The following is a 12,383-nucleotide window of genomic DNA, read 5'->3' as shown; positions in this document are numbered from 1 at the left end:
TGTGTGTGTGTGTGTGTGTGTGTGTGTGTGTGTGTGTGTGTGTGTGTGTATATATGTATGTATGTATATGTATATATATGTATACACATTATATATAATGTATACAATATTCTGTCTGTGTGTGTGAGGGGAACAGGCCCATATAGTAAGACCAAGATTCAACGCAATGCCCATCAAAATCCCAGCAAAATACTTCAAAGACCTCAAAAGAATGGTACTCAACTTCATATGGAAAAGCAAAAAACCCAGGATAGCCAAAGCAATCCTGTACAATAAAAGAACTTTTGGAGGGGCTGGAGAGATGGCTCAGAGGTTAAGAGCATTGCCTGCTCTTCCAAAGGTTCTGAGTTCAATTCCCAGCAACCACATGGTGGCTCACAACCATCTGTAATGAGGTCTGGTGCCTTCTTCTGGCCAGCAGGCAGACACACAGACAGTGAAAAGGTGTTGGAGAAGGGTGATCTGCAATATTGAAATGCTGGAACTTTGTCAAGCAGCAATGGTAACCATGTGGGTCACACCAGGGCTCATTTTGTTAGATGGGCCACTGATTCTTTTATTCCCTGCCCCAAAGTATAGCTTCTTAAACTGTGGGTTAAGACCCCATATGGAATAACTCACTTAAATGTAAAGAGCAAAAAAAACTTGGCAGCAATAATAGGGCCTGTGAGATAGCTTCAAGGCACAGGCCACCAAGCCTGGCCACAGGGGTTTGATTCCTGGAACCCACAGGTGGGAAGGTTAAGAGGCTGGTTGAGGCAGCACACCTCTTTAATCTCAGCACTCAGGAGGTAGAGGCATTAGGATCTCTGTGGGTTCAAGGCCAGCCTGGTCTACAGTGAGTTTCAGGACAACTGGAGCTAAATAGACCTTGTCTCCCCAACTTCTGGTTCTAGATAAATGCTAATCTTCTGCCTCTGTTCAAGCAAGTCTGTCTAATCTGCAAATACTTTCCTCTCTGTAATTCTCATTTTGGCATCTAGAAATGATTGAGGATTTTATAAATGAGGACTGTTCCGTGAAGAACACGATGCTGTGACTGTGGTGAGGGGGCACAGCTGGGGACGGCGAGGGCGAGGCTGTCCCACTCCTCACACGTTTCTTCTCTGCACTGTGTGCAGAGAAAATGAAGGCTTACCTGTAGTCGAACTTTCCTTTCAGCCACCAGCTCACAAACAATGATACTGAGACTTATTAATTATGGGAATTTAGCCTTAGCTTAGACCTTTTCTAACTCACATCTTATCACTTCTATAACCTGTCTCTTAATCTACATTCTGCTGTGTGGCTTGGTTACCTCTGTTTTGTACTGTTTGCCCTGTTTCTTCAGTTTCTGGTGAAATCCAAGTGTCTAGATTCCTCCTCCTCTTCCTCTCTCCCCGGAAATCCTGCCTATCCTCTCCTGCCTAGTTATTGGCCATTCATCTCTTTATTAAACCAATCAGAAGGTGCCTTAGTCAGAGTCCCATCTTTACAGTGTACACAAATATTCCGCAACACATACTTGTTATTAGATGAAGCAAATTCTTATCTTTCAGATTGTGGTGTCCTCTCTGACTTCATCATGCCCTTTTGTGAGGCACGTAAGTGCAGTGTGTTATGGTTTAAGTAAAATGCTGTGGATCCCCAAGTGGCTGCAATGGGCAGTGGGTCCCAAAACCATGCCACAGGTCCCTGAAGTGGCTGCAGGTCCTGAGAGCAGCCAGTCCCAGGCAGGGACAGCGTAGTTCCCCAAGTGGCTGCAGTGGGCCATGAGGGGCAGTGAGTTCCAGGCAGGGAGCTGTATGGTTGGTTAGAGACCTCAATGGGGCAGCCAGTCCCACAAAGAGAGACAGACAGATGGGCATGTCATGAGATCACACTGCAGAAGGTGGCTGGTCCTGGGCAGGGAGCCACATGGCAGGTGAGAGACAGAGACATGGATAGGCAAGCCATGCAAAGTGAGGTTGGATATTTATTTAGTGTGTTATGGAAGGGAAAGGGGAGAAAGGGAGAAGAGCAGAGAGGGGGAGAGAAAGAGAGATAGAAACGGAAGGGAGAAGGAGAGATGTGGGAGAAGGGATAGACAAAAGCTCCCTCTTCATAAGGAGATGGGAAAGGAAAGGACTCAGGCTGGAAGCTGAAGACAGGGATTGGGGGGGGGATGGGGAGTGGGGGGCGTGGCTTTCCTCTTAAAGGGACAGAGCAGAACATTGCACTGGGTTTTCTTTTTGTCCTGTGCAGTTTGCCTGGTTTCTCCAGCTGACAACTCTCTGAGCTGTTAGCAGGCAGTGGTTACTGTCTTGGTGCCTAGTATATAAGCCTTGGGCAGAGGCCCTGGTCTGTTTCTCATTACTGTTACAGCATTCCTGGGAGTAGCTCGGTGGTAGAGTTCCTGCTTAGCATGCTGGAGGCAGGAATTTAAGCTGAGCAACTTTATAAAGGAAAGGTATTCACTTAACTTACAGCTTTGGAGGCTGGGAGTCCAAGATGAGGCAGTCCATGTACTTGTTGAAGGTGCAGTGTGTAAGACAGATCACATAGCAAGACAGAAAGCCGGAGAGATCGGGGCTCTTTGGGCTTTACAACAGCTGACTTTCTCAAAAACTAACTCAGGGCTCAGGGTGTAAAGGTGTTTTCTGCCAAGCCCGATGGCCCGAGTTCAGTCCTTAGGACACACAAGGGGAAGGGGGACATCAACTCAGCGAATTGTGCTCTGGTTTTCACACAGGCACAGTGGCATGCCTGCGCCCATGCCCACATTCAAGAGCACACATACACACATACAACTGAAATGAAAGAGCCGGGCACGATAGCACACACCTTTAATCTCAGCACCCAGGAGGCAGAGGCAGGCAGAACTTTGAGTTCAAGATCAGCCTGGTCTGCATGGTGAGTTCCAGGCCAGTCAAAACTACATAGTGAGACCTGTCCAAAAAGAAAAAAGAAAGAAAGAAAAGAAAACGGACAACCAGGCATGGTAGTATAATTCTGGGCCTCTGGAGGCTGAGGCAAGAGGATCTTGATTTTGAGGTCAATCACTATATCCCCCTCCCCCCAAAAAGGACGGACTCAAGGCATCTGCTAGAACTGGCTCAGTCAGGATAACTACCTCTCTTGGTCACTCATCTTCTGTTTGAGTGCTGGGGAACTGGTTGTCTCAAGTGCTAGCGAATACTCTGCTACTGAGCTGTGTCACCAGCTTCTTGGCCACCGACCTGTAAACTGTCCCACCATTGCACATGTCATCTGCCTAGGACATCCTACATGCACAGTCTTGGGAAGTGAAGCAGAGGGGGAAGATGGGGGCTGCCCATTTGGTGTCCTTCAGTTCATCAGTGAGGATGCCGCTCACACAGGTGTGCAGAAGCCACAGCATGATTTACTGTTTCAGTGCCAATTAAATCTGTGGGGGGGGGCACTCGGCTCCTATGCCAAGGTGTAGACACTCACATGAGCACAAGCACACACTACACACACATATCATGCACACAGCTGTTGCTTTCTGAATGTTCTAAAGGACTTGCCTATTACAATGTTTACAGATTGAAGAAGAAGAGAGGAAAAAAATAGAAGATATGAAAGAAAATGAACGGAAGAAAGCAACTAGAGAATTGGAAGACTGGAAAGAAAGTCAAAGACAAGCTGAAAAGCAAAAGAGCATCCCAAGGAAAGAGAAATGCCAACGGGGAAAACAAGCTGAAGAGAGGGGAGCACCGAAGCCCCCGAGTTTGCCCAGGAAGGCCCCGTCTGCTGCTCGCCTCCCCCAAAGAGGTAAGGTGGTGGTAAGGTGCCTTCTCTCTCTTTCTCTCTCTCTTAAAAAACCTTTTTGCAGGTATAGGCCATGTCTGGTATATGAAAATAAGCAATACAATAGGAAGATGTAAGATTAAAGCCCTTCTCTGAGGGGTTTGCTGTGTGGTCTGGGAATCCTGGAATGTGTGATACTCTGACCTCAACCACAAATGTTTGGATTGTAGGCACTCTCCATCACTGGCCACATGGTAGTCATTTATTACATTCCATAAATACCTAGTGTAGAGAGACACTGAAAACAACAAACCCCAAGAGCAGACTCTGGGAACGTGCTATGTGCAAGGACAGGTTAGAGGGAAGGAGCCTCAGGACTGGAATAGTGATGGAATCAGAGAACAAGGAAAACAAACAACTAATTTACCTTCTTTTCTTTCATTTGTTTTGAGGCAGAATCTTCTGTAGCTCAGGCTGGACTCAAACTTGCAACACAACTAAGAATGGCCTTGAGCTTCCGACCCTCCTACATCCACTTCTCTATTGCTGGGATTTTAGGCAGGCCCACCTATTTTTCCCCCTCACTGTTGGGGACCAAGTCCAGGGCTTTGTGCTTCTCTAGGCAAGCTGCTAGACTCTGAGCTAAATCCAACACACACACACACACACACACACACACACACACACCACACACAACCATACTTTTTTTTAAAATTGAGATAGCATTTTATGTAGTCCAAGCTGTTCTGAATGCCCCACATAGCTAAAAGGTCCCTATCTTTTCTTTTTCTCTCTCTCTCTCTTTCTTTCTTTCTTTCTTTCTTTCTTTCCTTCCTTCTTTCTTTCTTTCTTTCTTTCTTTCTTTCTTTCTTTCTTTCTTTCTTTCTTTCTGGTTTTTTTCAAGACAGGGTTTCTCTGTGTAACAGCCTTTTTGAAAAATGATTTATGTATTTTTATTTTAGTATTGGTGTTTACCTGCATGTATGTCTGTGCCAGGATGTTGGACACCCTGGAACTGGAGTTACAGACAGTTGTTAGCTGCCGTGGGTTCTTTGGAAATGCATCCTGTGCTCTTAACTGCTGAACCATCTCTCCAGCCCCACCTTTCCTTATATTTACTCTTTTTCTCTCATCTATATTAATCTGAGTCTTCTTGTCTGGAAATCCTTTTCCCACCTGTTGTAATGTTTACCTACGTCTGTGCATCCCTCTTAGGTATTCTAGTGTTTCTAAGTGACAGCCGTCTTCCCTTGTCTTTATAGACGACATCCTAGCACATGGCTTAGTTCCTCCTCTCATTCTGGCTTGACTGTCATTGCCTCTGCCTTTGTAAGACTGTCTGCCCATAAGGATGTAAGGATGTCTGCCTTTTGTTAGCATTGTTGCCACTTTCTCACTTGCCTTCTCTAGGAAGTGTATAGAGAGACGCTGCTTGGGGCATAGGAATTGGAGGAAGCAGGGCAGTGATGTCTTTGCCTAGTGTGCCTCCCCCACAGTGGATCTGAACTAGACAGAGGTTCAACCGTGAACCTGGAAAAGTAGTGGGCCATTGATTAAAGAATAGACTAGCTAGTCAGGAGGTGGTGAACACACTTTTAATCCCAGCTCTCAGGAGGCAGATGCAGGTGGATCTCTGCGAGTTTGAGGCCAGCCTGGTCTACGTAGTGAGTTCCAGGACAGCCAAGGCTACATAGAGAAACCCTGTCTCAAACAAACAAATGAACAAACAAAAAAGAATGGATTTGCTGTCTTGTTAATACTAAGTATTCTATTCCTTATTGCAGAAAATATCTTTGTTTTATTTTCATGTTTGTTATTATATGAGTATGACCTATGGGGGAGGTCAGAGAATGACTTTGTAGAGTTGATTCTGTGCCTTGGTTTTTTGTTTTTTGTTTATTGAGATGTGGTTTCACTAACCCTAGGTAGCCTGGAACTTAGCAGGTGGAACAGTCTGGCCTTGAACTCACAGAGGAGCCTCCTTCTGCCCAGAGAGCTGGTCTGAAAAGCCACCCAATTCTCTCTATTTCTGTGTGCTGCAATTGCCATGCAGCAGCAAGAGCTTTACCCTCTGCCCTATCTCAGGAGCCCTATCTTTGCTATGCTTTGTCATTTACTTACTTATTTTTATTATTTATTTTTATTTGTTATCAATTTCATTTTATTATTTATTTATTTGTTTTTTTGGGACAAGGTTTCTCTGTGTAACAGCCCTGGGTGTCCTGGAACTAGCTTTTGTAGACCAGGCTGACTTCAAACTCACAGAGATCTGCCTGTCTCTGCCTCCTGAGTACTGGGATTAAATGCGTGCGCCACCACCACCCAGCTGTTATTAATTTTAGAATTAGTTTTGGTGTATAGTTATCTTAAAAGTTAGTTTGTTAGTTAGAAATGGGAAATAAGCCAGGCAGAGGTGGTGAACACCATTAAGCCCAGCACTCAGGAGGCAGAGGCAGGTGGATCTATATGAGTTTGAGGCCAGCCTGGTCTACAAGAGCTAGTTCCAGGACAAGCTCCAAAGCTACAAAGAAACCCTGTCTCGAAAAAAAAAAAACAACGACAACGACAATGAAACAGGAAATTAAAGACTTATTCGCTACCATTGCTTTTGAAGGGAGAAATTGGGAAAACATATTTTCTGAGAAGTTAAAGGAAGACAGCGTTCCCGCACCACGGTCTGCTGGCAATATTCAAATCAGCTTTACCCCTCGAGCATTCCCAACTGCTCTTCGTGAATCCCAAGTGGCAGAAGAGGAGGAGGTAGGCACTCCTAGCCTCAGTTAGCCAGCACCACTTCAGTCAGTGTCACCCTGGAGGAATGCTTTCATTATTTCGTCTACTGAAATTAGCATTGGGCTGGGTGTGGTGGCACACACCTTTAATCCTAGCACTAGGAGGCAGAGACAGGTGGATGTCTGTGCATTCATTATAGCTTGGTCTATACAATGAGTTCCAGGATAGCCAGGGATGTGTTGAGAGATCCTGTCTCAAAAAAAGAAAGGAAGGAAGGAAGGAAGGAAGGAAGGAAGGAAGGAAGGAAGGAAGGAAGGAAGAAGGAAGGAAGGAAGGAGGGAAGAAAGAAAGCAAGAAAGAAAGAAGAAAGAAAAAATCAGGTTTTGGATTTCTTTGTTTTGTGTTGTATGTTTTGTTTTAGTGGTTTGTTTGTTTGTTTGAGACAGTGTCTCACTATATAGCTTAGATTGGCCTGAGACTCACAGTTAACCCAAGTTGGTCTTGAACTTGTGAATCTCTTACTTCAGTCTGTACTAACATGTTGTGTGGCTTTAAGTTGTGCTGGTGACTGAACCCATGGTACATGCCACAAGGTCTATAGTGTAATATTATCTAAACATATATTGTAATATATGTTTAATCTTGTGTTCAGAGGCCGACCTGTTCTACAAAGAAAGTTCTAGGCTAGCCAGAGCTACATAGAGAGAATTTGTTTAAAAAATAAATAGCCGGGCAGTGGTAATGCATGCCTTTAATACTAGCATGCAGGAGACAGAGTTAGGTGGATCTCTGTTAGTTTAAGGCCAGCCTGGTCTATGGAATGAGTACCAGGACAGCCAAGACTGTTACAGAGAGCAATCCTGTCTCGAAAAACAAAAACAAACAAACAAATAAATGAGTAGGGGCTGGAAAGACGTCTCAGGAAGAGTACTGTCTGCCCTTCTAGAGGACCCAGGTTCAGTTTTCAGCACTCATGTGACGGCTCACAGTTGTTTGTAACTCCAGTGTAATTGCCTCGACGGGTCACCAGTCTAGGGTTAGTGAACCCGTCTGGCAGGTCAGTTATTCCAGGGTCCCTGTTCAGGCGCCACTGTAATTGCCTCGACGGGTCACCAGTCTAGGGTTAGTGAACCCGTCTGGCAGGTCAGTTATTCCAGGGTCCCGGAGAGGCGCTATCTGGAAGATATGAGCTAGAAAAGAGGAATGAGGCCAAGCTGGGGTTCCTGTCAAAGCCTCAGTTTATTAGAGAAGGGGTACAACTTATATAGGGTATGGAGTTGGGGGGTGGGCACAGGGGTCTGAGCTCTTGCCACGTGGTTCATGTTGGTCACGTGGTCCGTGTTGGTCACGTAGACAGGAGGTTATCTTCGGTCAGGTCACTGTAGGCCAAGAAGTCACGAGTTGCCACACCTAGGAAACTAGATAGTTTGGAATGTGGGGTGGGTTCTGCAAACCGATATCTCTCCATTCAGCAAATTTGGGTGTGGGGTAGGCTCTGTCAATAGAACAATTCCTAACATAATTAGGGGTGTGAGGTTCTCTGCAGACTCCCCTAGGGTGATGGTTTCTGCAATGATTTTAGGAGGAAATTGGCTCCTAACACTCCAGCTCCAGGAAATTTGACATCGTCACTCAGGCATACTTACAGGTAAACACCAAAGCACATAAAATAAAAATAAATAAATAACTTGTTAAATCATTAAACAAATTTAAAAAAACAACAAAAATATGAACAAAGACTGTCTAAAAATAGCAAAACAAACTAGCAAAAAACAACCAATAATGGTGCAATAATATTCACATGAATTCCTAATTTGGACTAGATACTTTTAAAAAGGATATATTATTTTCTAAATAATATGTGTGTATATATGTGTTCCTGTGTGTGGGTATGGGCACAAGTGTGGATGTTTCAGACTAGAGGTGTTAGGTCATATGGAGATGGTGTTCCAGGTGGTTGTGAACCACCTGATATGTGTGCTGTTGTCTGAACTTGGGTTCTTGGAAGACCAATAGGGTTACTCACTACTTAGCCACTGAGAATCTCTCTAGTTCTGGACTAGAAACACATATCTACTTGATCTCAACTAGCTAAGGAATCCTTTAAAAAGCGTTTAAAAGTTTGTAAATACTGAAAGTTTAAAATAACCATTAAGTAGTAGGTTTATAAAATCAAGCCATTTGTTGACAAAGGTTTCTGTCCTGCCCAGTTCCACAGCCGTTCAGTCCCAAAGAAATACACAGAGGTCTACATTAATTATACACTGGTTGGCCTATTAGCTCAGGCTTTGTAGTAACTATTATAACTTATATTAGCCCATGATTCTCATCTGTGTTAACCTCTTGGCTTGGTACCTTTTATCAGTGAGGCATCCTCATCTTGATTCCTGGATAACAACTGCAGACTGACTCTTTCCTCTTCCCAGAATTCTCCTGTTCTCGTCACCCTGCCTCTATTTCCTGCCTGGTTGCCCTGCCTATACTTCCTGCCTAGCTACTGGCCAATCAGGGTTTTCTTAAAATAATACAAGTCACAAGATACAAGACCATTGTCCCACAGCAGCCACTGTAAACAAAATACCTAAAATTAGGTGGCTTAATGAACAGACATTCATTTCTCAGTTTTCTTATCAGGGGCTTAACAAGGGCTCTTGGTGAGGCCTTCATTCTGTCTCCTCATGGTGGTGATGAAAGCAGGCTTTGATCTCTTTCTTTATTTTTTTTAAATAATTTTTATTTTTATTTCATATGCATTAGTGTTTTGCCTTCATGTATATCTGTGTGAGGGTGTTGGGTCTCCTTGAACTACTTACAGACAGTTGTGAGCTGGCATGTGGGTTCTAGGAATTGAACCCTGGTCCTCTGGAAGAGCAGCCAGTGCTCTTAACCATTATACTATCTCTCCAGCCCTTGATCTCTTTCTTTTATGAAGAGTCTAAGTTCATCACAGTATTATCTAAATTCCATGGCATTCCTAACTTCCCTATCTCTGACACTGTCACAACAATAGTTAGGCCTTTAACATGTGTATTTGCCATTTGACAGACTGTTCAGCCCATTGATCCAGATGACATTTTTGCCTTCTGGGCAAAGGTGGGAAATGTAAAACTATTAATAAGAACAAGGCCTTTTAGAAGGGGAGTGCTGACTCTGCCATGTTGTCCTCTGGCCTCCTCATGTATGATGTGATGTGAACGTACTCCCCACTCATACATGCTAATAAATTTTGTTTTGTTCTGTTTTATTTGAGACAGATGTAGCCCAGCCTGGCCTAGAACTCACAGAGATCCACTTGCCTCTGCTTCTGAGAGCTGGGATTAAAGACATTCGCCACCATGCCTGGCCCATAACTAAAGTTTTCCATGAGCCTTTTGTATCTTCTGTGGCTGGGATCTGCTTTGCCCCATGTTAGCCAGTGTCGCAGCCCTGTGACAAAGTGACTCAGAAAGGCGCTTATGAGGAGGGAGGCTTAATTCATCTGGTGTTCTCGGAGGCATCAGTCTGTGGTTGGTTAGCCCCATTGCTTTGGGACCAGCAGCTAGGCTCAGCATCCCAGAGAAGCAAACTCACTCACCTCATGGTGGCCAAGAGGTTAAGAGAGGGGACCAGGGCCCTGATGTTCTCTTGAGGCTCATGCTTTGGTGACCTGATTTTCTTTCACCAGGTTCCATCTTCTGAAGGGTTCACAACCTCATAGTACTGCCACAGGCTGGGGACCTTTGACACATGGCCTAGGGGGCACTGAAGAGTTGAACATAACATCTTCCAAAAATTCATGGTGTAGATGGCTGATAAAGTAAAGGAATTTAGGATGGTAGCTCCTTCCCTGTAGCACAGGCAGGCCTTGAACTTGTGCCGTCCTGCCTGAGAAAGTGGCTTAGAGTTTAGGCTTGTCCCACCAGGCCCAGCTCAAAGGCAGTAAACCTCAAGAGGTGAGCTTAGTGGAAGTTGATTGTGTCGTGGTGACACTGTCCTTGGGAGGTGTTGGTACTTACTGTTCTGAGGAGAGGCTGTTTTTCCCTAGAGCAGCCTGTTGAAGAGATGCAAGTCTAACCCTCCCCCAATTTCTCACTTTCTCCTTCACCATATAAAATCTCTCCCATCTTGTCCAGTGGTGATGACAGCACATGCCTTTAATCCCAGCACTTGGGAGGCAGCGGCAGGCGGATCTCTGTGAGTTAAAGGCCAGCCTGGTCTACAGAGTGAGATCCAGCACAGCCAGGACTGTTACACAGAGAAACTCTTGTGTCGATAAGAAACCTCTCCATCTCTCACATCCACCCTCACATGTGCGGCAGCCACACGACGCCTTCTGCCATGCTGTGACACAGCCAAAAGGCTGGCAGTAGAACCTTCCAGGTGATGCTGTCTAGAACTTTGGCTTTCCAACCTTCAAACTGTGAGCAACATTTCCTTCTGAGAATCCCCCCTTCCTTCTGAAATGTCAGCCTCGGATATTTTGAACAGCAGTACAAAATAGACGAAGAGTGGTGTCTCAGTTGCTTTTCCATTTATCTTTTCATCTTATTTTACTATTTACTTTTGAGACAAGGTCTTGTGTGTAGCCCAGAGCTTGCTGTATAAAGCAGGCTGGCCTTGAACTCAAAGATCCACCTTGCTCTATCTCCTTGGCTAGCTTCTTTTCCTCTTGGTGTTCTAAAACACTCTGACAAAGGCAACTTAAAGGGGAAAGGGTCTATGTCAACCCACGGTGCAAGGACAGTCTGCCATGGTGGGGAAGGCAGCAGACGCTTGAAGCAGCTGCTCAGTGAGAACATGAATGCTGTTCTACTGCTCTCCCCATGGACACAGTCCAGGAGTGGCTTCGCCCACAGTTAAAATGAGTCTCTTCACAGCAGATCGTGTGATCAGGATAATCTCCCCGCCCCGGCCATGCTAGAGACCCTTCTCCCCGGTGACTGCTGATAACGTCAGGTTGACTGCACAAACCAGCATAGGTGATGTCCATCACCAAACTGCATTCTCATTGTAGTGGCTGCGTAAACAAGCGGAGGCCCGGAGAGCCCTGAGCACTGATCTTCCTGAATTCTCTGACTTGAAAGAAGAAGAGAAGAATCCAGACTGGTTGAAAGAAAAGGGGAAGTGAGTTGTCAGAGTGTTCTGCATTCTACACTAGGCTCTCACCACATTCTAGGCGTAGATTGACTGTGTGTGTGTGTGTGTGTGTGTGTGTGTGTGTGTGTGTGTGTGTGTGTGTGTGTGTGTGTGTGTGTGTATACTGTTAAGGAGTGATAGATCATTGCTGGTCTACTTGACATAAGCTTGAATCATTTGGGAAACAGGAACCTCAATTGAAAAAAGCCCCTATCAGATTTGTCTATGGTGTGATTTCTTGATTAGTGATTGATGTGGGAATGCTCAGCTCAAGGTAGGCACTGCCACCCCTGGGTGAGTGGTTCTGGGTGTGATAAGAAAGTCTGAGCAAGCCATGAGAAGCAAGCCAGTAGGTATGGATCCTCCATGGCCTCTGCATAGGTTATGAGCCACCACTCCTAGTTTGAGAACCGCCTTTTAATCCATGTACCTATATGCTTTCAGAACAGGGCCAGGAAGACTACCTTTGCTATTGCATTTAAATAAATTTGTTTTCTGGAGACAGGCAGTTTCCTCAGGCTGCTTCTCCCAATAGAAGGATGATGGAATTGGCATTACAAGATGGCTTCTCAGATGCAGGTGTAATTGCCTTCTGTTAATCGTGTTTATCCAATTCTGTTGCAGTACTGGGTGGTTAGTGTGTGTTAACAAAAGGCAGAGGAGAGGAATCCAGTCTTCCTTTTTAGGACTTCTTTCCTACGGAAAATCAATTGAGTTCACTGCCAAAGAGTAGGAGTCTTGGGCAGTAACTAGAGTTGCCGCGTGCTTTTTTGTTTGTTTCTTTTTTTTTTTTTTTTTTTTTTTTG

The 12,383-nt window shown here is 45.0% G+C and overlaps 1 protein-coding gene across 2 annotated transcripts in view; it reads left to right on the top strand.

Annotated features, from left to right (window-relative positions):
• Positions 1-12,383, top strand: part of Dnaaf4 (dynein axonemal assembly factor 4) — a 25,968-nt gene that overhangs the window by 6,419 nt on the left and 7,166 nt on the right. For both annotated transcript variants that reach the window (XM_005347638.2, XM_005347639.2), the window contains exons 4-6: positions 3,525-3,753; positions 6,344-6,489; positions 11,456-11,565. In XM_005347638.2, the coding sequence (XP_005347695.1) occupies positions 3,525-3,753; positions 6,344-6,489; positions 11,456-11,565 (485 nt within the window). The remainder of the gene's footprint in view (positions 1-3,524; positions 3,754-6,343; positions 6,490-11,455; positions 11,566-12,383) is intronic.

This window comes from Microtus ochrogaster, chromosome 5, assembly GCF_000317375.1.
Source record: "Microtus ochrogaster isolate Prairie Vole_2 chromosome 5, MicOch1.0, whole genome shotgun sequence".
In the NCBI taxonomy this organism is placed as follows: Eukaryota; Metazoa; Chordata; class Mammalia; order Rodentia; family Cricetidae; genus Microtus; species Microtus ochrogaster.
Note: the sequence above shows the minus strand (reverse complement) of the source record. Positions and strands in the feature narration are given on the sequence as shown.